Below are 25678 nucleotides of genomic sequence, written 5' to 3' on the forward strand. Positions count from 1 at the left end.
CTTTGTAGTACAGTCGTACCTTGGAAGTCGAACGGAATCCGTTCCGGAAGTCCTTTCAACTTCCAAAACATTCGGAAAGCAAAGTGTGGATTCTGATTTGCTGCAGGAAGCTCTTGCAGCCAATCGGAAGCCGTGGAAGCCCTGTCGGATGTTCTCCTCCCAAAAATAGTTTGCAAACCGGAATAGCCACATTCAAGTTTGCGGTGTTCAGGAGCCAAAACGTTCAAGAACTAAGCTCTTAGAAAACCAAGGTATGTCTGTATATATTGATATATCGCCCAGCCCTGGTGGTTTGCGAAGTGGAACAAGGCCCACTGACAGCTTTCTGTGGGTTCAGTTCACCCTTTGTGTTTGGTCCCTGTGTGGGACCGCAGAAACCAGGACGTGGCAGGGGAGGGGGAAGGAAAGACCTGTGGCTTGAGAGGTCACAAGTTGTGCAGCCTGTTCTACAAGTAAGGTGGGTGGGTTTTTCAAAACTTTCCAGTTAACCAATTATTAATAAGTCCTCTGTTAAGCCCCTGCTGGAGATGTTCTCTCCCTTTCCTTTTTGGGAGTTAATAGTAGTAGTCGTAGTCGTAGTCGTAGTCGTAGTCGTAGTAGTAGTAGTAGTAGTAGTAGTAGTAATTTTATTTACACCCCACCTATCTGGCTGCGTTTCCCCAGCCACTCTTTTCCAATCCCCTGCAATGCAGGAATCTCAACCACATCAAACATGACAGGTGGCCATCCAAGCTCTGCTTAGAAACCTCCAAGGAAGGAGAACCCTCCTTCTTCAGTGCCTCATCACTCAGGGTATAGAGCTCCTCTTGGCTTAGTGCTTTGTGCAATATCAAAGGAAAGCAAGCATGTGTGTGTGTGTCGTTCCCGCCCCCATTCTTGTATATCTTGAAGTTGAAGCTGAATAGCCCTCACTTTGCAAAAGTGACTCTGAGCGAGATTTTTAGATAAGAACTTGAACGCAAAGCATTATGGGGATGTAAAAATTTTCCATACGGTCTGATCTAGAGCCCTGACTCCTGACCTTTTTGCGCTTGGAGAGAAAACAAAGCCTTTTGTGAAATCTTGGGAAGTTAGGGGAACTTTGAAATATAATGTTGACGGGCAGCTCTGACCTTGGAGAAGCGCTTTCAAGTTGACGGGCAGTTGTAGCATTGAGTCTTTTCAGATCTCACTAGACCACCAAATCCCACCATGAAAGACTGGACCCCCTTTTACAACTCCTTTTCTAGTACAGTATATTCTTCTTCTGAGCACCAGCCTTCATCGTTCTTCTTTGTTGAGTGCGTAAGGAAAAGACAACACAAGACAAATGGTATCATTGGAGAGCGATGCACTTGAGAAGTTAGAATCAGGGGAAACAGCCTTATATTGAGACAGACCATTGGTCCATCTAGTTCATTATTATCTACTCTGACTCGCAGCAGCTCTCTGGGGCTTCAGGCAGCAGGTAGTCCCATTCCTACTCAAGAGATGTTCAGGATTGAACCTGGGACCTTTTGCATGCTAAGAGATGCTCCGCCATTAAACTGCAACCTTTCCCCCGCTAAGCCGGAGCTCTTTCCCAGATTGCTGCAGAGTAGAAAGGAAGTGTGGAAGCAGATCCCGATGCAATTGTTTGGGAGAATGAGAAAGGTAAATATGGACACGCCTTTGGCATTGTGTTTAGTTGTAGACAAGCCCTGAATGACGGAATCTCAAAAATCGTCATGAGTTGCATGGATTTCCTTTCCTTTAGAAAAACCAGTGCCTTGGGCGCAGGGGTGGGGTGTCTTTCTCATACAGCGTGGGTGAAATAAGTAGGTAGCTGTACGGCCCTTGAGAGTCTTAGCAAAACACTCAGATTGAAGGGTAGGCTGTGAGTTCCTCACTGTGCAGGAAGTTGAGCAATGAACTGGCCTGTTCCTTGAACCAGCGTTCTTTATTCCACCCCCCCCCCCAACTTGCCTTTTGTCAAAGCTGTTTGTCTTGGCTTGTGACAGCCCAGAGGCAACTGGTATTAGGAACTGTGTCTCGGATGAACTGGAGGTGATGCATCGGGGGGGGGGGGGAGACCAAGGTAAAGACGTTTGCAACGATCCTTACTCATTTTTAAAAGCTTCCTTCCGCTGCCAACACTCCCATGCCAGGAGGACATACTGGAAGATTGTGGACATTCCCCCCACCCCACTTGGGTGCATTAAGTACATCTGTTTGCCCAACATGCTAATGGATTTTGAAGTGGTCCTTCTTGCACCTTGGGTAAATTTTGTGTTTAATCTGGCAGTGCGCACATATTGTGCAAGTGCTTGCTTTTCTCATAGAGCATTAGCTCTTTTTAAAACAAATGGCCTGTATTTGGACCTCGCTGGCTCAGGAATATAAAAATTGTTTGGATAGGAACAATTCTGGTCTGAGGTGTGATGATGGCAGGCCTGTAGGGAACATTGCAAACTTCCGTAAAGTGGGTCAGGCCATTTCTCCATATAGACCAGTATTGTCTACCTCAGCCTGGGACCGTCAAGATGGTTGGACTACAACTCCCATCTGCCCCAGCCAGTATGGTCAGTGGTCAGGGATGATGGGAGTTGTAGTTCAGAATGTCTTGAAAGTACCACATTGGCAACGGCTGGTCTGCACTGACTGCAATCATCTCTCCAGGGTTTTAGGCAGAGGGCTTTACTGTCAATTTTACCATGATATGCCAGGGATTGAACTCAGAAAGCATGTGCTCTACACTGAACTATAAGCTGTCCTTGAAAGGCATGTTGTGATGAGTTGTTGGCACCCGTCCATCTCAGGAGACAATGGAGGAGTGTGCCTTTGGGGATGGAGTCAAACTCATAGTGTTGGAAGGTCGCAGCGGCCACTGTGGGTATAGAGAAGGATGCAGGAGAGACATGTTTTGTTGCAGTTGGGGCAGGTGGAGGTGTCTGGCTGTGCAGAGGCTAATTCATTTGCCCAGGAGCTTGCCAATACTGATTTTTGGTAGAAATAGGCCCTGTCCTATCGTTGCTGTGCCATCATTTCTGTTTTTATAGGCAGCTGACCCAGAACAACTGCTGAGTTTCAAGCAAGCCGTATTGCTTTAACATGCACTCTAATGTTATCCAAGAGGGTAGAACAAACATTTGAAATAATCTTCCCGAAGCCTATTTGCGGTGTCTCGAACACAGTTAAGTTGCCATCCAAATATTTAGGTTGAGCAGAGAAAGTCATTGCAGTCCCGGTGCAGGAGACATTAGCCATACCTTTAATTCACATTCCTTGCTGAATCACCAGCCCTTGCCACTTCTGGGCTGGGAGTGGAGGAGTAGAAGAGGCTCCCCCCCACCTCAGTGTGAGGGGTCGCTCCATTTTTCAGTTAAGAAAGGGACATAGGGACACAGGAAACCCCCTTATTCTGAGTCAGACCATTGGTTCACCTAGTTCAGGGGTTGGCAACCTAAGGCCTGGGGTCCGAATGTGGCCCAATTGCCTTCTCAATCTGGCCCGTGGACAGTCCGGGAATCAGTGTGTTTTTACATGAGTAGAATGTGTCCTTTTATTTAAAGTGCATCTCTGGGATATTTGTGGGGCCTGCCTGGTATTTTTCAATGAGTAGAATGTGTGCTTTGATTTAAAATGCATCTCTGGGTTACCGTATTTTTCGCTCTATAACACGCAGATTTTTTCTCCTAAAAAGGAAGGGGAAATGTCTGTGCGTGTTATGCAGCGAATGTGTGGTCCCTGGAGCCGAAAAATGAGGCAAAAATCAAACCGCGCTTCAGGGAGAAGGGAAGCCTGAAGAGAGGAAGTGGCAGCTTTCCTGCATTCTGCCTCAGGGTCTTACTGCCCGCCCTCTCTGTTTCGTTACTGTGTTTGCTCAAACGGAACAAAGAGCAGGGGAAGCCCCTCCCCTCCAGGCAAGAAGAGAGGAAAGCAGAGCGTCCGTCCTTCTATCCTCTCCCTGCTCCGGAGGAACAATGTTTGTGAAGGGAAGAGAGATTACAGGTTCGGCTTAAAATTCTGATTTGACTTCCTGCTTTTTGTTTTTGGAGACACACAGCATTCAAATATGCTTTCTTCCATTTAAAGAGGGAGAGAGAGAGAGAGAGAGCACACGCTGGCTGGCTTGTGTGGGTGGGTGGGGGGAAACTTTTGCCTTCCTTTCTTCACGTTATAGCCCTCTCCTGCATTCTTAGCCTTCTGTGTTTTTCCTTCCCTCCCCACTTAAAATGTGGTTACAAAGCATGGATCCACATGGATCCTCAGGATCTTTGCATTGGGTCACCCCAAATTCACCATCAGAGCACACAGCATGTCCATGGCTACAGCCTGCCCCCCCAAAAAAATCACGCACCCACTGTTGCCTGGGGCTGCAATGGTGCAAAAACGTGGTTACAAAGCATGGATCCACATGGATCCTCAGGATCTTTGCATTGGGTCAGCCAAAATTCACCATCAGAGCACATAGCATGTCCATGGCTACAGCCTGTCCCCCCCCCAAAAAAAATCACGCACCCACTGTTGCCTGGGGCTGCAATGGTGCAAAAACATGGTTACAAAGCATGGATCCACATGGATCCTCAGGATCTTTGCATTGGGTCAGCCAAAATTCCCCATCAGAGCACATAGCATGTCCATGACTACAGCCTGTCCCCCCCAAAAAAATCACGCACCCACTGTTGCCTGGGGCTGCAATGGTGCAAAAACGTGGTTAAAAAGTATGGGTCCACATGGATCCTCAGGATCTTTGCATTGGGTCAGCCAAAATTCACCATCAGAGCACATAGCATGTCCATGGCTACAGCCTGCCCCCCCCCAAAAAAATCACGCACCCACTGTTGCCTGGGGCTGCAATGGTGCAAAAACGTGGTTACAAAGCATGGATCCACAGGGATTCTCAGGATTTTTGCATTGGGTCACCCCAAATTCACCATCAGATCACATGTCTGTGGCCACAGCATGAAGCACAAAAATGATACGTCCACTGTTTCATTCAGAATATTTTTTCCCTTGTTTTCCTCCTCTAAAAACGATGTGCGTGTTATGGTCAGGTGCGTGTTATAGAGCGAAAAATACGGTATTTGTGGGGCACAGGAATTCATTTTTTCTTCTTCAAAATATAGTCCAGCCTACCACATGGTCTGAGGGGCGGTGGACCGGCCCACGGCTGAAAAAGCTTGCTGATCCCTGACCTAGTTCACTGTTGTCTGCTCTGACTGGCAGCAGCTCTCCAGGGCTTCAGGCGTGGAAATCTTCCCTAGCCCTACCTTTCAGCAGCTTTCACTACCATTGATCATGGTATACAGTGGTACCTCGGGTTACATACGCTTCAGGTTACAGACGCTTCAGGTTACAGACTCCGCTAACCCAGAAATATTACCTCGGGTTAAGAACTTTGCTTCAGGATGAGAACAGAAATTGGGCAGCAGCGGGAGGCCCCATTGGCTAAAGTGGTGCTTCAGGTTAAGAACAGTTTCAGGTTAAGAACAGACCTGCAGAACAAATTAAGTTCTTAACCCGAGGTACCACTGTAGTATTATTATTATTATTATTATTATTATTATTATTATTATTATTATTTATTATTTATTATTTCCTGTGCCACAAATGACTAATGAATGGGCAGTAAACATTTTTGTCGGCTAGTAATGCCTGTGTAAGCTTGCAATCCTGTATGCATGTGTAAATGTTGGCCTTCTCTTCTTCCCAGAAAGGCAGAGCCGCTGTCTGTTTAAAACAGTGTTTCCCAACCGCTGTTCCGCGGCACACTAGTGTGCCGTGGAACTTTGCCTTGTGTTCCGCGGAGGCGGGCGAGTCGGGCGGTGAGAGGCGGGGCGGCGGCGGCGAGCACACGCGGGGCGGCGAGCGAGCGAGCTCCCACATCCCATCGCCGCTCGCCACCTGGCCTGCGCATCCGCTCGTTACTGGGCCTGCCCCAGGAGGTGGGGTTGCGGGCATCACGCCCTTCCCCACGTGAGCGGGGAATCCCATCCGCCCCCACGTGAGCGGGGAATCCCATCTCAGCCCCCGCGAGAGCAGGGGAATCCCATCTGGCCATCTCAGCCCCCGCGAGAGCAGGGGGAATCCCATCCGGCCACGCCTCCTGGCCAGCCAATCGGCTGGCTGGAGGGGGCGTGGCTTGTCCTTTTTAGGGCCGGAGCGGAGGGGGCTCGCCCTCTCTTCTCCGGCTAGCCCCATCGCCGCTCGCTACTGGGCCTGCGCATGCTCGACGGCACCAAGCAGGGGCCCTTGGCCGTGCCGGTGCCCACCGTGCCCGCCTCCGCCCAGGAGGGCGGCAAGCAGCCACCGCCACCACCACCCCCGCCGCTGCCCGGCAACCGCGCCGCCGCCCCGGCTCCCCGCAGCGGGTGATCGTGCAGGCTTCGACGGGCGAGCTGCTCCGCTGCCTGGGGGACTTCGTGTGCCGCCGCTGCTACCACTTCCCATTGCCGCTCAGCCTGCGCGTGCGCGATCGCGCCTTCGGGATTCCCTTCAGCAGGCATCAAGCAGCCTGCCTCCCTGCTTTTTCCAATTAAGGGAACCTCCACTCTCCTGCCCCTCCGTGTTTCTCACCCCAAAGCCTTGTGGGCAGCAGGAAGTGGGGCCGTCCCGCCTCTACCCCATGCCGGGTGGCTGCTGACACGTCCCTTGGGCAGGAGAGGCATCCGGCTGGATGAAGGCAGCGACGCCAGGGGAACGAAACAGCACGGCAGGTCTGAGTTGGCGCCTGGAAGGACACAGACTGCACTGCATTCCACAGCTCCGAGGCTGGCAGGTGAGTGCGTGCACTCCTCTCTCTCATTTTATTTAATGTGCATTTTAGAAGCATGTGGAAATATCCTGCGTCATCAACCACTTTGGGGAAAGTGTGCGTGTGTGTGTTTGGGGCTAGATTTCATGCATGCCTTTTTTTTAAAAAGTTCTCTTCCTGCTTCATCCACATTCACCCCCAAAAAGGCCATTTTCTGTGTGCTGAATAAATTCTGCAACTCAAATGGCACGAGGTGCCAATGCATCGGGGCTGTGGAATTTATTCTGCTTGCAGAATTCTGCAACTCAACCGCATTTTGATGTTTAAATGTTGTATTTTAATCTTGTTTTTAAGTTATATTTCAATCAACTTGTTTTATTATTGTTTTTTTTTATTTCAATCAACTTGTTTTTTATTATTGTTTTTATTTCAATCGACTTATTTTTTATTATTTACTATATTTCAATCGACTTGTTTTTTAATTTGTTGTTAGCCGCCCTGAGCCCAGTCTTGGCTGGGGAGGGCGGGGTATAAATAAAATTTATTTGGGAAAGATGGTTTAGGTATGTCCAAGCAGGCTTGATAGCAAAAACTTTCTCACAAACTTAACAGCGTATACAGCACAGTGGCCTTATTACAGTCCTTTTCAACCGCTGTTAGTGTTTTTCAACCTTTTTAGGTTTTCTGTAAACTGGGGAAGACATCCATGTTGGAAGTTCAATTCCTTGCTTAGCCATGAAGCTCAATGGAAATTGCCTTGCTCTTGCCCTCTCTAATCCAGTGTTTTTCAACCGCTGTTCCGCAGCAGCCTAGGCACTCGGGGACCTCGTGGCTTCCGCTTTTGCGTGTGCTGCCGTCACTCTTCCCGCCATTCCCATGTATAATTCGTGCCCGTAACACAGGCAGTAAAAACTGTTCTGTATAACGACTACCCCGCCTCTCCCCCCCCCCATCTAAACCCTTTTTTTTTCCTTTGCAGAAGTGAGCCGCTGCATTGAGCTCACACAGTATGCATGTTTTTGCCTGGCTGTGATTGGTCCGGACTCCAGCCTGGACCTATCACAGTAGGACATCATCTTCCGACTTCCTTCCCGCCCGAGCACAGAGACCAGGAGTCGGCACTGCAGGGAGGCCGAATACTGCAGTGATGGAAAAGTTTTTGAAAAGAAAAGAACCGGACTCTGAACAAAATTTGGAGCCAGATGAGAGGCCAAGTACGAGTGGGCATGAAAAGAAAGCAAAGATGGTTAGCTCAAGTAAATTCTCTGTCACAAGGCAATATAGCGAAAGCTATATTTCATTTGGATTTACTTTCACCGGAGATGCAAACCAACCAACTCCACTGTGCGTGGTGTGTGGTGAAAAGCTAGCTAACAGTGCTATGGTCCCAAGCAAACTTAAACGCCATCTCCAAACGAAACACCCTTCGCTTCAAAACAAGAATGTGGACTATTTTGTTCGCCTGCGTGAAAACACGGAGAAACAGGCAACTTTCATGAGACAAACCTCAAAGGTAAATGAAAGAGCTCTTAAAGCTAGCTATCACGTTGCTGAACTTATAGCCAAGACAAAAAAGTCGCACACTGTGGCAGAGACATTAATACTTCCCGCCTGCAAAGCTATTGTAGAGGAGATGCTCGGACCTGAAGCAGCTAAGGAAATAGCCAAAGTACCTCTCTCAAACAACACAATTTCCAGACGTATTGATGACATGTCTGCAGACATTGAAAGTGTGGTTTTGGAAAAGATCCATAGCAGTGAGAAATTTGCATTACAACTGGACGAGTCTACTGATATCAGTGGACATGCTCAACTCTTGGCCAATGTGCGTTTTGTTGATGGTGATGCAATTAGAGAAAACTTCTTTTTCTGCAAGGCATTGCCAGAAAAAGCAACAGGAGAAGAAATTTTTCGGGTCACATCAGAATACCTTGAACAAGGAGGACTTAAGTGGGAAAACTGCATAAGTGTCTGCACCGATGGAGCTGCAGCCATGGTCGGGAACACCAAAGGCTTTGTAAGCAGAGTGAAGGAAAGAAATCCAAATGTTATTGTAACGCATTGTTTTTTGCACCGTGAGGCCCTCGTAGCCAAGACTTTACCAGCAGACCTAGTTCATGTGTTGGATGATGTTGTGCGCATGGTAAACTTTGTAAAGTCACGACCCGTGAAAAGCCGCATATTTGCAGCTTTGTGTGAGGAGATGGGAGCGAAGCATAAAACCTTGCTGTTTCATACGGAGGTCCGGTGGTTGTCGCGTGGCAAGGTCTTGGTTTGTGTGTATGAGCTGCGGGAGGAACTTAAAGTGTTTCTGACAAATGAGAGGACAGATTACGCAAAACTGCTTGCAAGTGATGAGTGGTGTGCAAGGCTGGCATACCTGGCAGATATATTTCATCATCTGAATGAACTGAACACACGAATGCAAGGCCGAAATGAAAACCTGCTTACAAGTACAGATAAAATAAATGGATTCCGTGCAAAGCTGCAACTCTGGCATCAACACGTGGAAAGTGGCAATCTTGAAATGTTCACACTCACCAAGCAATGGCAAGGTGTTCACACTGCTGCACTGTGTGAGATAATAGCTAAACATTTAAAAACTCTCGAGGGGAAGTTGTCATTTTATTTCTCTTCAGTCTCCACTGAATGCCTTGACTGGGTTAGGGACCCTTATAGCTCAGCATCAGTTGGTGGAAGGACATGACTTTACAGGAGCAGGAGGAACTAACTGAACTGAGACAAAATCGTGGTTTCAAGCTAAGATTTGCTGATCTACCTTTGGACAGTTTTTGGTTGGAAACTGCCAAGGAGTTCCCCCTTCTGGCAAACAAAGCTATTTTGACATTGCTCCCATTTTCCACTACATATCTCTGTGAGTTGAGCTTTTCAAGCATGATTGCTATAAAAACTAAATACAGAGAGAGACTGAGAGCTGTTGACGAAGAGCTACGTGTGTGTCTTTCTTCGATTCCAGCCAGAATATCAGCTTTGTGTTCAGCCAAACAGGCCCAGGTTGCGCACTGAATCAAGTATTTTATAATTTTTCATATTTCTGTTTACTTACTATTTCATAATAAAGTAATTATAAAATACTTTCTTTGTGTTTATTTGATTCCTATTAAAGAGAGTTACTTTATATATAGTCAATATAGGCAAAGAGTTAATTTTTTAAACATTTTCTAATGGTGGTGTGCCGCGAGATTTTTTTCATGAAACAAGTGTGCCTTCGCCCAAAAAAGGTTGGGAAACACTGGTTTAAAAAGCGGTCTCTGGAACCTTTTGCCAGCTGCACTCTGGCAGCCCCATCGCTGCTAAGGGTTTGGAAAGCCCCAGAGACTCTGTTCTTTCCCCCCTGACTACTTTTTATTAAAGCTGTATTCTGCAGATTTTTGTTGTGTTTTGCGTTTTTGGGGTGTGTGGGCTGTTCATTGGCCTTTTTCTATAGGCTTTTAATGAATTTATTGCTGGGGTGTATTGTATTTTAGTTGCGAGCTGCCTTGGGCGGATTAGTATCCTTATCGCCTGAAAGCTGGCATAAGAATAAAAAAAATTAAAGGAGGTTTTGTCAAGCATTCCTCCCAGCATTCCCAATCACTGTCCACTTACTTGGCTGTGGGGCAAAGCACACCTGTTAGATGTTATCCTACTTCAGAGCTCTGCAGGCATAAGGAACTCTGCCCTTTATGGAAAAATGTCACTCTGCCAAAGGAAGCAAGGCTACACCTGTTGCGGTCACTTCCTATTGTCCAAAGACGGCCTATTTATATCCTTGGTGTGCTGGAGAGGGGAAAGGGTGTGGGGGGGACGCACAGAAAGACCCAGTTGTAGCATGCCTGCCTCCCCCTCTGTCCCTCTCTCAATTTCAGGCTTGCAAAATGATTCCTGCAACAAGATTTCTGGCAGAGAAGTGTGCATTGATGTTGGAACAAACCCGCTGCCTCCAAGACCTCTTCTAGATGAGACCGGCTTTGGTTATTGGGGTTGAACAGGCTGTGGCCAACCATTTCCCTCTCTCTCGCCCCCCCCCACACTCCGGTTCCCCTTTTCAGGCTGGGACAGTTTAGCCAACAATGTCTTTGTAGTTATTTGTCCTGGTCTTTAGCGCTGGCATGCAGCCTGAGCGAAATGTACCGCAGTGTTGCTCAAACAGGGCTTTGCTGCTGCTAGACAACCGGGGGGGGGGGGGAATCTGTAACCTTTCATTCTCTTTCTCTTGGATCCCACACCTACAGACACAACATTTCAGCCACGTATCTGCAGTGTGGCAGGTGGTGGTCGGGTGCAAGTATTTCCCTCGGACTTTCTCCGCACGATCTCTCGTTCCTTGTTTCCCAGCACTTTTTTTTTTTTAAATGTTTATTAAAGTTTCACAAACAATAAAAAGTTTCAAAATTTAAACATAAGAAAAGCTTCAAAAATGAGAACATACAAAAACAAAACAGATAAAGAATACACATTAAAAAACAATTAGCAAAAGAAGGGAAGGAAAAAGGGGGGGGGGGAGAAAAACCAAAAAACAAACCAGAAAATAGATTAGTGTTTTCATATCTTATACTTCATTCACTAGTTTCTTGACCTCCTCACACCTCCCATTTTGTATTCCAGTTCAAATATTAAATTCAGCAAATCCTTACCCTCTAGCATTTATCCTTTATCAATCCCCATTTACATTTTCTTAAAAATCTTTTTACCAATACCACTTATTTTCAATCAGACATCATTTTAACATTCCTTAATTTTACAGTGCTTCTGCAAGTAGTCTTTAAATTTCTTCCAGTCTTCCTCCACCGACTCTTCTCCCTGGTCACGAATTCTGCCAGTCATTTCTGCCGTTTCCCAGCACTTTTCTTCCGTGACCTTTTCCTCCTCAGCTTTCTACGGGAGCTTAGGAAGAAGCCTCCTTATGCAAAGTGAGGCCATTGGGCCATTTACCTCTGCAGTTGTGTTTGGAGCACACGCGAAGCCAGACCGTGTCTTGGCATTTACCGAGGTAAAGGTAAAGGGACCCCTGACCATTAGGTCCAGTCGCGGACGACTCTGGGGTTGCGGCGCTCATCTCGCTTTATTGGCCAAGGGAGCCGGCATACAGCTTCCGGGTCATGTGGCCAGCATGACTAATCTGCTTCTGGCGAACCAGAGCAGTGCACAGAAATGCCGTTTACCTTCCCGCCCGAGCGGTACCTATTTATCTACTTGCACTGGTGTGCTTTCGAACTGCTAGGTGGGCAGGAGCAGTGACCGAGCAACGGGAGCTCACCCCATCACAGGGATTCGAACCACCAACCTTCTGATCGGCAAGTCCTAGGCTCTGTGGTTTAACCCACAGCAATTGCCTTGCCCCAGGATTTTTAGGTCAACGCAGTAGCTTTGAATGGTTGTTTGTTCATTCATTCCAGGGGTCGGCAACCTTTTTTCAGCCGTGGGCCGGTCCACCGTCCCTCAGACCATGTGGGGAGCCGGACTAGATTTTGGAAGAAAAAAAAATGAACGAATTCCTGTGCCCACAAATAACCCAGAGATGCATTTTAAATAAAAGGACACATTCTACTCATGTAAAAACAAACTGTCTGTGGGCCGGATTGAGAAGGCAGATTGAGAAGCCTTAGGTTGCCCACCCCTGATTCATTCATTCATTCCATTTATGGCTCGCCACCCATAAAATATCTCAAAGCAATTTCACAATAAAAACATCAGCAATAAAAAAAAATATCACAGCATTTAATATATTAAAAAAATTCTGTGTTGGCATCTGTCTGTCTTTGGAAACAATGGAGGATTGCGCCTTTGGAGGTGACGTAAAACTGTTAGAAGGTTGCAGCACCTGCTGTGGCTGTAAAGTCCGATATGGGAGAGACATGTTCTGTTGCAGCTGAGGGCGTCCGGTGCTGCTGCTGCAGATGCACCATAGCGTTTCTTCTCTCTGTGCTCCTTCCAGCAGTAATTCCTCCTCTGGTCACTCCTGTGGATGCACAACCTGTCTGTCTGTCTCCAGGCGCTGCGGTCGACTGCAAGGGATTCCCACAGGGTGGGGTTGATGTTGCCAGCCTTCATACATCTTCGTGAAGCAGAGTTGGTCTGCCAACGTGCCTGGTACCTGTCACCAACTTCCCGTAGAGCACGTCTTTGGATGCTAACGTCCAATATAAAAATAATTTTTAGAAGGTGTGGTTAAGGAGCAGACACCTTAACTGTGATCGTAAATTCAGATGATCTGCTGTGTTAGGTGTTGGCTTAGCTCTCCTCCCACTCTGACCTATTAAGCCTGGAGGAAAGCCTAGTTGGTACAAGCTGTTCCTCCTTGCGTGCCAACCTGCATGCGTGGTCATGGTAAACTCAGTGGCGTAGAGCAGGCAGGGGCGGAGCTGGTGTGCGTCCCGGGGGCATGGCACGCTGCCTGCAGGGGCGTGGTGCCCATCCTGGGGGCGTGGCACGGCGCCTGTGGGGGTGGGGTGCCCAGCGCGGGCAGGAGGGGCTGCTGCGATGGCACCCCACCAGGATCGCATTGCCGGGGGTGGTGCGCTCCCCCTGCACTCCTCTTTCTCCGCCGGTGGGTAAACTCCATTCTGGCTTACCATGATGTGTGAACCAAGCCAGTAGTGCCTACACTGACTGTCAGCGGCTCTGTAGGCCTTTCCCAGACCTAAACGCCATTCCTCCACCAACCTTTTTTCCTTTCCTTAAAAAAATAAATAAATCTGAAGTTTGGCAATGATTTGCAAACTGTGCAAAACCACTTGGTTTCCATGCATTCGTCCTAAGCTCTGTGTGGAGATTTCCTTTGTAAAACAGGGATTTCTGACCTGCCCCGCGTTGGTTATCTCATCGCACCCCTCAACCCCCAGGCCAAAGCGGCTGTTGTTGTTGTTGCTGCTGCTTCCTTCGTTTGTAATAGCCTGAGTACACGTATTCACGTATTTCAAGAAGTTTTGCTTCCTTCTGAAAATCCAGTCCAACTCGCTTGTTCTGACCTTCATTTAAAACCAGTCGTTGTCGTTCATTTCCTAACCTTGTAGATCAGGGGTGAGGAGCATTTTGTTATATGGTTGGGTCAGCCTTTGCGAAATCAGCCACTTTGCCTGCTTATCTATTGCGCATAACAGCCTCTAAGGGAAGAGGAGCTTGCCATCACTCCAGCGCAGCCTCACAGTCAATCACAATGTGGTCTGTGATTGTTTCTTTAGACTGCACACCCTGGGATGCTCCCTCTTCATTTATTAATTCATTTATATAAACTCCATTTAATTCCCACTTTTCTACACGTTGCATTCAGGGTGGCTGGCAAGGGTAAGGGTTCGGAGGAAGTAATGATTCTGAACACCAGTTGCTGGAAATTGCAGGAGGGGAGAGTTGCTCTTGGTTTCCCAATGGAGCCTCTGGTTGACCACTGTGAGAATAGGATGCTGGACTAACTAGATGGACCACTAGGCTGGATCCACCAGGCTCTTATGTTCTTAATGATGTGTGGACAGCCCAGTATAAATCTACCACCATGACAATGCTAAATCACCAATGACATGTTGCAGAATTTGTTTTGTTTTATTAAATTAGTATTCTGCCCTATACCTGTAGATCTCAGGGTGGTTCCGAACATAAAATTGCAATATTAAAAAACCCAGAAAATACATAATAAAAACAAAAACAACCCAATAACCCCCCCTTCCATGACATACAGTGGTACCCTGCAAGACGGAAAACTCGCAAGACGGAAAACTCGCTAGACGAAAGAGTTTTCCGTTTTGGAGGTGCTTCGCAAAACGAATTTCCTATGGGCTTGCTTCGCAAGACGAAAATGTCTTGCGAGTTCCTGCGGGTTTTTTCCCCTCCCCCCTTTTTCTAAGCCGCTAAGCCGCTTATCAGCTGATCCGATCAGCAGATAAGCCGCTAAAAGCCGCTAAAAGCCGCTAATAGCGCTAATCCGCTAATCAGTCAATGGGCTTGCTTCGCAAGACGGAAAAACCGCTAGACGAAGAGAATCACAGAACGGATTCTTTTCGTCTTGCGAGGCACCACTGTATTTTAAAAGGGCATTGGATGTCCATCAGCCAAAGGCTAGGTTAAAGAGGAACATTTTTGCCTGGTGCCTAACGAAGGCACCAGTCTAACTTCCCTGGGGACTCATTGCAGAAAAGACTCGTTCTCGTGTTGCAGGAGGGCCGCAGAAGATGATCTCAGGGTCCAAATGGGTTCATATGGAGGTATTATGGTCCTAAGCCATTTAAAGCTTTATAGGACAAAACAAGCACTTTGAATTGGGCCTGGAAACGAATTGGTAGCCAGTGCAGTCGGACTAGGATCAGTGTAATGTGCTCAAACCATCTTGTCCCTGTGAGCAACCTGGCTGCTGAATTCTGCACTAGCTGAAGTTTTCAAGCCATCTTCAGAATGCACCCACGAAAAAGCTCCCATTTCGAAGGGCCCTAAAGAGCAGGAAACAAATGCAAGAACCCTCAGCAGCAACTATGTGAGGCTGAAGTGGCATTTCCCCACCCCCCTTTCTTTCTTTCTTTTTAAAAAATAAATAGAGCACCAGTTCCTGCATTCAGCTGTTTTCTCTCTTTCAGCTGTGAAAGCTGCGTGGAGCTGCTGTTTGTCCGAGGGGCTGGGAACTGCCAGGAGTGCGACACCCCTTTGCGGAAGAGCAACTTCAGAGTGCAGCTGTTTGAGGACCCAGCTGTTGACAAGGAGGTGGAAATCCGGAAGAAGGTGTTGAAAATGTTAGTGTCACAAAGCCCCAAATAAGGGAGGCCGCCTCCATTGCCCCGCCGGTCAAGGCCAGATTCCCTTTGGTTGTGCTTGTGGAAGGGTCTCTGTTTAAACTGTTTGCCGAGTTGATCTCCAGAGATACAAACCGAATATAAGAAAGGCATCTTTCGGTGGAGACAGACCAAACGGACATTTTGATGGTTGCCAGTGATCTCATCACCTGCTTGTTTTAGAGAACATAGTTAAATTGCACTTATGGTTGTTGATGACTGCATACAACGACCCTCTCAGTTCTTTAAACGGGGCTGAGAACTTTTACCCCATAGGTTGGAAGATTTAAAAGCTGGATTGTTAACATTCAAACTTAGAGGAACCCCTAATGCCAATAATTAATTTACAGATATTTGTGTTTTAACAAGTGCTTATGAAACAGCTTTTTAAAAATATAATAGACATCAGTTCTAACTGCATGGTTGGCCCTCCAGATGTTTGAGGTTACAATTCCCACCAGCTGGCAGCAGTCCAGAACATCTGGCAAAGGCTTCCCTAAGCTTATCTTACACTCAAAGTCACAGTTGTCTTAGTGGTGCCATACTGCCCTTCGGATCTCGATCCTTGCTGTGCTCTGTGGTCTTTCAGGAAAAATATTTTCCCTAGCTTCTAAACTGGCGTGTGTTCTGTCTCTACAGTCAGTGGCACTTTATCTCTGAATTCCAGCTACTGGGAATCACAGGTAGGGAGAGTTCTCTCGCACTTGGGTCCTGCTTGCAGGCTTCCCATGTGTCTCATATGTGACAGGCCACTGCAAGTACAGGATGCTGGACCGACTAGGCCTTTGGCCTGATCCTGATCCTGAAGTTGCTCAAGAGCTCAGTTCAAATGCGCCCATGGCGCTTGGACCCTCAGGAAGAACGGTGAAGCATCAGGCGTCGTCATCTTGGCACGATTGCATGCAAGCATAATGCTGATTTCATTTCATCTTCTCTCACAGATACAACAAAAGAGAGGATGACTTCCGCAGTCTAACAGAGTATAATGATTTCCTAGAAGAAGTTGAAGAAATTGGTAAGTCCTAATGCTTGCATATTTGATGCATGGTGTGCTTTCGTCTCTCGCAGGCCCTGCAGAATATTAAAGCGGAATCTCTTCCGCCGGGTCTCTATCTTGGTACCCAATAGTTATCTAATTACTATCTTCTTACGTTTTTTAATCGGGAACTCATCAACTGGAGCGCCTTGTGTCTTGTCCCTAGCTGTCAGGGTTGCAGGGAGTGGGTGCGAGATGCAGGGAGCAAATTCACCCAAAGAAAGCGTTTTGTCAAGGCGCTAGGGATGCTGAAGAAACAGAGAGGGTGGGGAGATCAAATAAAAAAGAAAGGGGGGTCTGTGCTTCCATTGGCTTTGTTTACTGTGACACAAGCCATATGGCCCCTTTTTCATCCTCTCACTTCTTCAAGTACAGTAGCTTGGAGCACTTTGAAGCATTTGACCTTGCATACCACTTTGGGAACGGGTTTTTTATGGTGCTAATGTAGAGCGAGGGAAGCTTAAGAGCAGGGCCGGATCTCTCTCTCTCTCTCTCTCTCTCTCTCTCTCTCTCTCTCTCTCTGCTTGGATTTCAGGTCTACAGATGCCATTGCCCGAGGGCTCTCTAGCTTTGGTGGGGAGCTCTTACTTTTTCTTGGGTAGGGCAAGAGAGTGGCAGATGAGTTGAATATGTTGGCAAGAGAAGAGAAATCAGCCACCCCAGAGGGTTGCCGGGCAGATTATTTGGGGAGGTGGTGGGCAAGTGAGGTGAAAGAGTTGGGTTATCTGAATGGTAGAGTTGGAAGGGACCCCAAGGATCAAATACTCCAACCCCCTGCATTGCAGGAACCTTTTGCCCAACGTGGGACTCAAACCAACAACCCTGAGATTAAGAGTCTCATGCTCTACCAGCTGAGCTATCCAAGGATATAGTTGCACAATGCAGGAGTGGGCAATAGTGGCTGCTTCCAGGTGGTAGAGCTCCCTTCTGAAGGAGGCTTGACTGATGTCCCCTTTCCTTTCATCAGCAGGCAAATACTTTTTTTGTTTCGACAGGCCTTTGGCCACTAATTGGCTGTTGCGGAAGAGTATTTTAATAGTGGGTGTTATATATTTTATTCCCCTTTTGCTGTGCCTTTAAAGGTTTTTTTTTTTTAATTCAGTGCTACTTTTAGTATGGTAACTTTTTATTTTTTGTAATTGATTGGGGTTTTTTTATTTATTTGATGTATCTGTTTTTAATTTATGTTGTGAGCCTACATGTGTCCTGCATTGGGGAAATGTGGGGTTTAAAACAAACAAACAAGCCAACAAACCAACAAACTCAAAAACACCCAGGGTTTGAAATGAAATTTCCATTGCACAGAAAATGAGGACAGGAGTGTTCTTTATAATGCATTTATTTATTTATATAGAACCATCCATGTGTCTGGTGTGTTACTTTTGCTTTCTGTCCCGAGGTCAGTGATTTGGGTGTGGTTGTTTTTTTTTTAAATGTTGAATCGCTTCCCCACCATGCAGATTAGACTAATTTGCATAGGGTAATTTGCAACAGAAAATTGTCAGATTGCACTGGAATTTTTTTCCTGATGTCCCAGGGAATGAATTTATTTAGTTTGTTTATTCTAATGTTAAGAGCTATTCAAAGGTGGAACAGACAGAAAGTGCTGGACTCCTTCACTGGAGGTTTCTAAACAGCAGGTGGAGGGCCATCTGTTGGGGATTCTTTAGCGTGATTCCTCCATTGCAAGGGGGTTAGACTAGATGACCCTTGGGTCCCTTCCAGCTGTACAATTATATGATTCTACTTGTATTTTGTGGACTGCCAAACTTGTCCCTTGCTGTATTTATAATTGGCACCTGTTCATTGCTACTAATGAACTTACGAAATGGAAAATTTTCTATGGAAAAATAAAGCAGTGGAAAGTTTTCTGTCCCACATCTCTACCGAGTGTTAAAACCTTTTTGTTCCAAGAAGCATTAAAGGATTAGCTTTATTAAACTGTGTGTTTGCTTCATTGGCTTACCCTGGGTTGTGTCCCCCCCCACCCCGCTTTTTTATTATTATTTATTGGTTCATTGTACTTTTTTTGCTGTTTTCCTCTGCTTTTAATCGAAAGATTCAGAATAAAAATGTTCTAAAATAAAAAATATGCCTGGAGAAGATGTAGCCAGCTTTTCATTTAGGGGAAATTTCCCTAGTGGCTGAGAATATTGTACAATCGTGTCAGCCTTAATAGTGGTAGGAAACTATATAATTAAACTGGCCAGGGTGTCTTGGGCAAGTGACTGTGGGCATTGTTGTTGTTGTTGTTTAGTTGTTTAGTCGTGTCCGACTCTTCGTGACCCCCTGGACCAGAGCATGCCAGGCACTCCTGTCTTCCACTGCCTCCCGCAGTTTGGTCAAACTCATGCTGGTAGCTTTGAGAACACTATCCAACCATCTCGTCCTCTGTCATCCCCTTCTCCTTGTGCCCTCCATCTTTCCCAACATCAGGGTCTTTTCCAGGGAGTCTTCTCTTCTCATAAGGTGACCAAAGTATTGGAGCCTCAGCTTCAGGATCTGTCCTTCCAGTGATACTAGTGCTGCCAGCACTAATAATAAATTATTATTATTATTATGCCAGAGTAGTTATTGCTCATTATTGGAAGTAGGGCTCGTGACACCTCGTCCAACACCATTTCAACCATTTCAAAATGATGGAGCTGGCAATGTATTGTGAAGCACAGCCATCAAAACTCCAGGAGGCGATAGAGCTGCGAGTCCTCTGGCGGCTGGATGCCTGCTTTCCCTTTTGGCTACCTTTCCCCTCTGATGGCGGAACAGTCCCTCTCCTAGCCTCAGTGCCTCCCTGTAACCGCGGAGTCTCTACTCGAGGCAGGAATCGTGGCTGGGTAGCTCCTTCCTTTCCCCTCTCTCTGTCTAGGGAGGAGGAGGAGGAGCTCGTGATAAGGTCTAACAACAAAATTTACAGGAATACAACCCAGTTAATAGCAAAAAGCCAATGCATCTTCAAAACTACCTTGACGCCAGCAACAGCCTCACCCCGGTGGCCTGTAAGTTTCTTGGGCAGCAGAAGCCGCCTTTGCAGCTGGAGTCAGTCCACATCCTACCCTCCCGGCCCAGACAAAACAGGGGGCAGGTTTTGTAGGACTCACTGCCACTTGATGGGCTCTCAATTTTTGCCAGCCCCCGCCAGCATGGGCAGTGGTCAGCGACGCTGGAGTCCAGCAACGTCTAGAGGGCCACAGGTTCCCAGTCCCTGTTTTTAGGGCCACGTGGAATCCTGTTGGTCCCTTGTGTCACCTGACAACTTGTGAGTCTGTAAGCTGTAGGTGCCTTGGATAGAAGCCCAGTGGCTCCTTCTTCCGACGAGGTGACACAGACAGTGAGGTTGTCTGGAACTGGGTGCCCAAGTCTTAAATTTGAGGCCTGGGCTGCAGTAGCAGGTGGAAAAACAGTGCAGCTCAGAAATATAGTACAGTGGTACCTCGCAAGACGAATGCCTCGCAAGACAAAAAACTCGCTAGACGAAAGGTTTTTCCGTTTTCGATTTGCCTCGCAAGACGAATTTCCCTATGGGCTTGCTTCGCAAGACGAAAACTTTTCGCGACTTTGTTTCCTATGGGAAACCGTGCATCGCAAGACGAAAAATTTGCTAGACGGCAAAACTTGCGGAACGAATTAATTTCGTCTTGCGAGGCACCACTGTAATGTAGGAAGTTGCCTTATACTGAATCAGACCACTGGCTTCTCCCCTTCTGCTTCGCCCTATCTTCTATCCATCCAATCATAACCATGACAACCTAGCTTAGTATTGTCCACACTGACTGGCAGCCACTCTCTAGAGTTTCAGGCGAGGTTCTCTCCTAGTCCTGCCTGGAGATGCAGAGCTTTAGCCAGATGTTCTACCACTGAGCTTGTGGCCCTGAGCTACGCCATAGTAGTTCACCTGCAGTTCTAGCATCACGCCGCTCCCCTCCTTTTTGGATAGTGGCTTGGAAAATGCTTCTTCCTTTCAATTCAGAGCATTTTTCTTTCTCCGCAGAAGAAAGTCTGGCTTTTCAGAAGTGGGATTGCTATTCAAAGAGCAGTAAACCTTTTGGGCTTCAGTTAACAATGGGCTTTTTGTATTATATTTTGACAGATGTCTAAAGGCAGGCCAGTGTGTAAGCCCAGCCAATAAGAGATGGGCCAGGAGATAAAGAGCGGCTGCACACTAGTCTATTTTCCTTCTTGCTCTCCCAGCCCCTGTGGGCAGGTTCTTGTTTGGAAACGTACAGTATGCTTCTGTCTGAACGCAAAAGAGAGGCTTCTTTAAAATCCCTGCAAAACAGCCACCTGCTCATAAGAACGTAAGTGGAGCAGCCCTGTAGTTGGATCAGGCCAGAGAGGCTCATTCAGTCCAGCTTCCTTCTCTCACAATGGCTAACAGGGTGCCTCTTCTGGGAAGCCCACTTACATATTGCACGTGGGTACAATACTCCAATCTCACTTATTGCACATGTGTGCAACAGTCCCATCTCACTTGTGAACCTCAGCGACAGGTATCCAAAGTTTTTCTGCAATATAACAAGGCTTGGCTTAGTACTTATTTCTTAAAAAATGCTTTTTTGGGGCCCAAATGCCACATTGGGGGGCGCGGGTGGTGCTGATGGGTTAAACCACAGAGCCTAGGACTTGCCGATCAGAAGGTCGGCAGTTCGAATCCCCGTGACGGGGTGAGCTCCCGTTGCTCGGTCCCTGCTCCTGCCAACCTAGCAGTTTTAAATCACGTCACAGTGCAAGTAGATAAATAGGTACCGCTCCGGCAGGAAGGTAAGCGGCGTTTACGTGCGTTGCTCTGGTGCACCAGAAGTGGCTTAGTAATGCTGGCCACATGACCCGGAAGCTGTCTGCGGACAAATGTCAGCTCCCTCGGCCAATAAAGCAAGATGAGCGCCGCAACCCCAGAGTCGGCCACGACTGGACCCTAACGGTCAGGGGTCCCTTTACCTTTACCTTTAATGCCACATTCCCTCTTGAGCAGCTGTCTGGTGGGTGGTGTCATGCTAACAGTGGGTTAGGGTTATGGTGACACTTAACTGTTGTATACTAGGCTACATTCCAGCGGAATTCAGCCTCTGAGCTTGAGGTTCCCCGGCCCTGATTTATATCCCCCTCAAAAAAACCTGTGTAGAAACTGAGGCTGACAACGGATACGCCTAGCTTAGAAAAGAAAACATAAACCCCATTTGAAATAGGAAGAACCCAATTTTTTTAAAGTACCAATCATACACAAATGCTGGCAGTCTTATATCCCATTTCATACATAACCGCAAGTGTTGTCTGTCCGTTTCCAGCCAATGGCTCTGAATGCTAGCCAGTGGTATCCCGTGAACAATGCAACAGGAAAATCCCAAGCACCCCCTCCCTCGCCCCTCCATTAGTAGTAAGCTGCTGAGCTGTTGGCTGCCCAGCCCTTCCTTGACATCAGAGAAGCTAAGCCAGTGAGGTCAACGGTGCCAGGGCAGCGAAGAATACACAGGTCACGAGACACATAGGGTCAATGTGGGAGGTTTGATGACCTGGCTTATGGTCTGTGGACAAGCTTGTTAAAAACCTGAATATGCCAGTTAGGAACTGAAGATGAAAGCTTGTCGTTGCCTTCCTATTTGCTAAAGAAAATAAGTGCAGTTCAAAAGGTTTGCTGCTCTGCTTAATGCAGATATCAAACGTTGCATTTGAATTTGTGTCGCGCATGCTCAAATCCTTTTGTGATTGCCTTTTTGTGAACAATTGTCTCGCAACCAGGATAAACTAGAAAATTAAATACATCTATATGTATAATCAGTGCTTTTTTTCTAAAAAACATGCTTAGGGGCACTCTCATTTTCCTACTCATATTGAAATTCTGCCCCTCAATGAGGCCAAACTTAGATTCGCAAAAGGTTTAGGGGTATGCGTACCCCTGCACCCCTGAAAATGTATAATTATGCATGAGGTATGTTGTTACTTAAATCTTTTCAAATTTCGGGGTGCGGGGGAATAGTAGCAGAAATTAAGATTTCTGATGATAGAAACTGAGTCTTATTTTTAAGGTGGAAATATATTTTTAGAAAACATTGTCCTTGAGTAAAAGTAATGCTTTGCTATGACTGCTGTTTAATATGCAGCTTTGCTTCTTTTCTTCACCCCTCACTTCCCCACTGCTAATTTATAAAACGTTGATCTAGTGTTCAACCTGACCAACAACATTGATGTAGAAAATACAAGAAAGAAGATGGAGATGTATCAGAAGGAAAACAAGGAAGTCATTCAGAAAAATAAGATCAAACTGGTAAGTTGCCTAGAGTTGGCTTTTGTTTTGTTTTGTTTACAGTTCTTTGGATTATTTGCCAAAAGAAACAATGGCAATTTTTTAAATTAAAAAAAAACACTAGTTCTGTCCAGTATACAAAATAGTAGGCTTGCTAGAGCAAAAAAGTCTTGGTCCGCTATAGACAGTCTTCTGAATGGGTAAAGTAGTGGCTTAAATAAAGCAAGCTAAGTTTGAACAAATTTAAGGCATGTTCTTTGGGCTGGAGAACAAAAACAAAAATTATATGCAGTGGGTTTTTTAAATTTTATATGCAGCATTCTGAGTCTGTCTTGTAATTAGAGCAAACACACAGGAAAGCTGTGCTGACACCCATATTCAGAACGAGTAGGGAGACATGCCAGGGAGTTGTGTTTCAGTACCTGTTGCTGTTTTGCAAGTCTGAAGCTTAGAGTTTGGATTTGATATCCCTCTTTATCACTACCCGAAGGAGTCTCAAAGCGGCTAACAATCTCCTTTCCCTTCCTCCCCCACAACAAACACTCTGTGAGGTGAGTGGGGCTGAGAGACTTCAGAGAAGTGTGACTAGCCCAAGGTCACCCAGCAGCTGCATGTGGAGGAGCAGGGAAGCGAACCTGGTTCACCAGATTACGAGTCCACCGCTCTTAGCCACTACACCACACACATCAATCTAAACATACTGAGGAAGGGGAGACAGCAATTCCCTGGCTTCTTTAGAGTATTTGAGACTCAGCTTAGTTCTGATGTATTTTGTGTGTGTACATGACCTCTGTCACTTCAGCTTGCAAGTGGGTGATAGAGGGGACCCAGCGAATTCTACTCAAAAAATAATTTTAAAAATCCCTTTACATAGAAAACTATCATCTCAGGCTGGATTCTCTCCCCCCGGATATCCTAGCTTTCTATCTGGAGGAAAACCTTTTTGCTTGTTTGTGTTGAGTTGCATTCCGTCATGTTACCCGCCCGGCAAGGGTGGTCTGAAGTGGTGCAGCCTAGGCGCAAGTTCCCCACCTCTGGGGAACGAACCTTTGTGATGTTCCAAAACACGGCTCAGTCAAAGGTTTTCTCTTCCCGTTGTTTTTCTGCTGTGATGGTCCTTGCTGAGACACCCTTCTCTTTGGCTTCGCCTCCCAAGGGCTCCCTGTTTTCTCTCTCTTAGTCTCGAGAGCAAGAGGAGCTGGAAGAGGCTCTGGAGGTCGAGCGGCAGGAAAGCGAGATCAGGCGGCTTCTTATACAAAAGGAGGAGCAAATGCAACAGATGCTGAAGAGGAAGAACAAGCAGGACCTTCTCGATAAGCTGGTAGGTGATGCAGCACCCAGAAGGGCATCTCAATAACTTAACAGGAAATGGGCAGATTCTCTCTCTCTCTGTTTGTCTGGCTTATTCCTATATCATGCCACCAAAGACAAATGACCCTTTTCCCGGTTCCACTCCCAGAAAGATGATGTTCCCACACTTAGAGTGGCTGGGGAAACTCAGATAGATGGGTGGTATCAATAATTACATTACAGTGGTACCTTGGGTTAAGTACTTAATTCCTTCCGGAGGTCCATACTTAACCTGAAACTGTTCTTAACCTGAAGCACCACTTTAGCTAATGGGGCCTCCCGCTGCCGCTGCACCGCCAGAGCATGATTTCTGTTCTTATCCTGAAGCAAAGTTCTTAACCTTGAAGCACTATTTCTGGGTTAGCAGAGTGTGTAACCTGAAGCGTATGTAACCTGAAGCGTATGTAACCTGAGGTACCCTTGTAGTATTATTATTGCCATGCTTTGTTTTGTCACTTTTTGATGGGACACCCACATAAATAATAATAAATAATAAAAATTTTATTTATATCCTGCCCTCCCCAGCCGAAGCCGGGCTCAGAGCAGCTAACAACAGTAAAAATAACACAGTTTACATAGAATTACAATCAATTAATTGAAATACATTCTAAAATCAATTCAGAGTCAAATTAATGGCAAATTAATGGCAATTTGGATACAATAAAGGAACTGGAGGCCCCTCGACTGTCCTCGGGTCCAGTATTGGACCACTTTGACCGGATATCCCCAGCCGATGTGGACAGACTCCTCCGAGCTGGAAAGCCCACCACTTGTCCTCTCGACCCGTGCCCGTCTTGGCTGATTAGAGCATGTCCAGACGAGGTGCGGGCCCTCCTGGGGGATATCATCAATTTGTCCCTTGGCACGGGGACATTCCCAGGGGAACTGAAGGAGGCGGTGGTGCGCCCGCTCTTAAAGAAAACATCATTAGATCCCTTAGATCTATCCAATTACCGCCCGGTTTCGAATCTCCCGTTCCTGGGTAAGGTGATTGAGAGAGCGGTTGCTGAACAGCTTGGTGGGTTTCTGGATGAAACATCAGCTCTGGATCCATTCCAGTCCGGCTTCTGCGCTGGTCATGGGACCGAGACGGCTCTGGTCGCCCTAACAGATGACCTTCGTAGACAGCTGGATCGAGGCGGGTCGGGGCTGCTGATTCTTCTAGATCTATCAGCAGCTTTCGACATGGTCGATCACGAACTTCTGGACCGCCGCCTTGCCGACGTGGGGATCCAGGGCACAGTCCTTCAATGGCTGCGCTCGTTTCTCTCTGGTCGGGGACAGAGGGTGGCGCTTGGGGGGGAATTGTCATCGCGCCACTCCTTGGTGTGTGGAGTGCCTCAGGGCGCGATACTCTCCCCGATGCTTTTCAACATCTTTATGCGCCCCCTCGCCCAGCTTGTCCGGAGTTTTGGGCTGGGTTGCCATCAGTATGCCGATGACACCCAACTCTATCTGTTGATGGATGGCCATCCTGACTCGGCCCCAGACACACTGACCAGATGTTTGGAAGCTGTGGCTGGATGGTTACGTGGGAGCCGGTTGAAGTTAAATCCTTCGAAGACAGAGGTCCTGTGGCTGGG

At 47.0% G+C, this 25678-nt stretch overlaps 1 protein-coding gene and 1 long non-coding RNA gene across 2 annotated transcripts in view; one reads left to right on the forward strand and one right to left on the reverse strand.

Moving 5' to 3' along the window:
* The window catches only part of LOC309531217, a 140558-nt gene that overhangs the window by 72646 nt on the left and 42234 nt on the right, over window positions 1-25678 (reverse strand). The window lies entirely within an intron of this gene.
* MNAT1 (MNAT1 component of CDK activating kinase) overlaps window positions 1-25678 on the forward strand; it is a 150396-nt gene that overhangs the window by 26383 nt on the left and 98335 nt on the right. Inside the window, exons 2-5 of the mRNA XM_082219427.1 lie at window positions 15280-15432; window positions 16413-16486; window positions 22663-22766; window positions 23926-24066. Of these exons, the coding sequence (XP_082075553.1) occupies window positions 15280-15432; window positions 16413-16486; window positions 22663-22766; window positions 23926-24066 (472 nt within the window). The remainder of the gene's footprint in view (window positions 1-15279; window positions 15433-16412; window positions 16487-22662; window positions 22767-23925; window positions 24067-25678) is intronic.

Source organism: Podarcis vaucheri (assembly GCF_965113315.1).
Source record: "Podarcis vaucheri genome assembly, chromosome: 1".
Lineage (NCBI taxonomy): Eukaryota > Metazoa > Chordata > Lepidosauria > Squamata > Lacertidae > Podarcis > Podarcis vaucheri.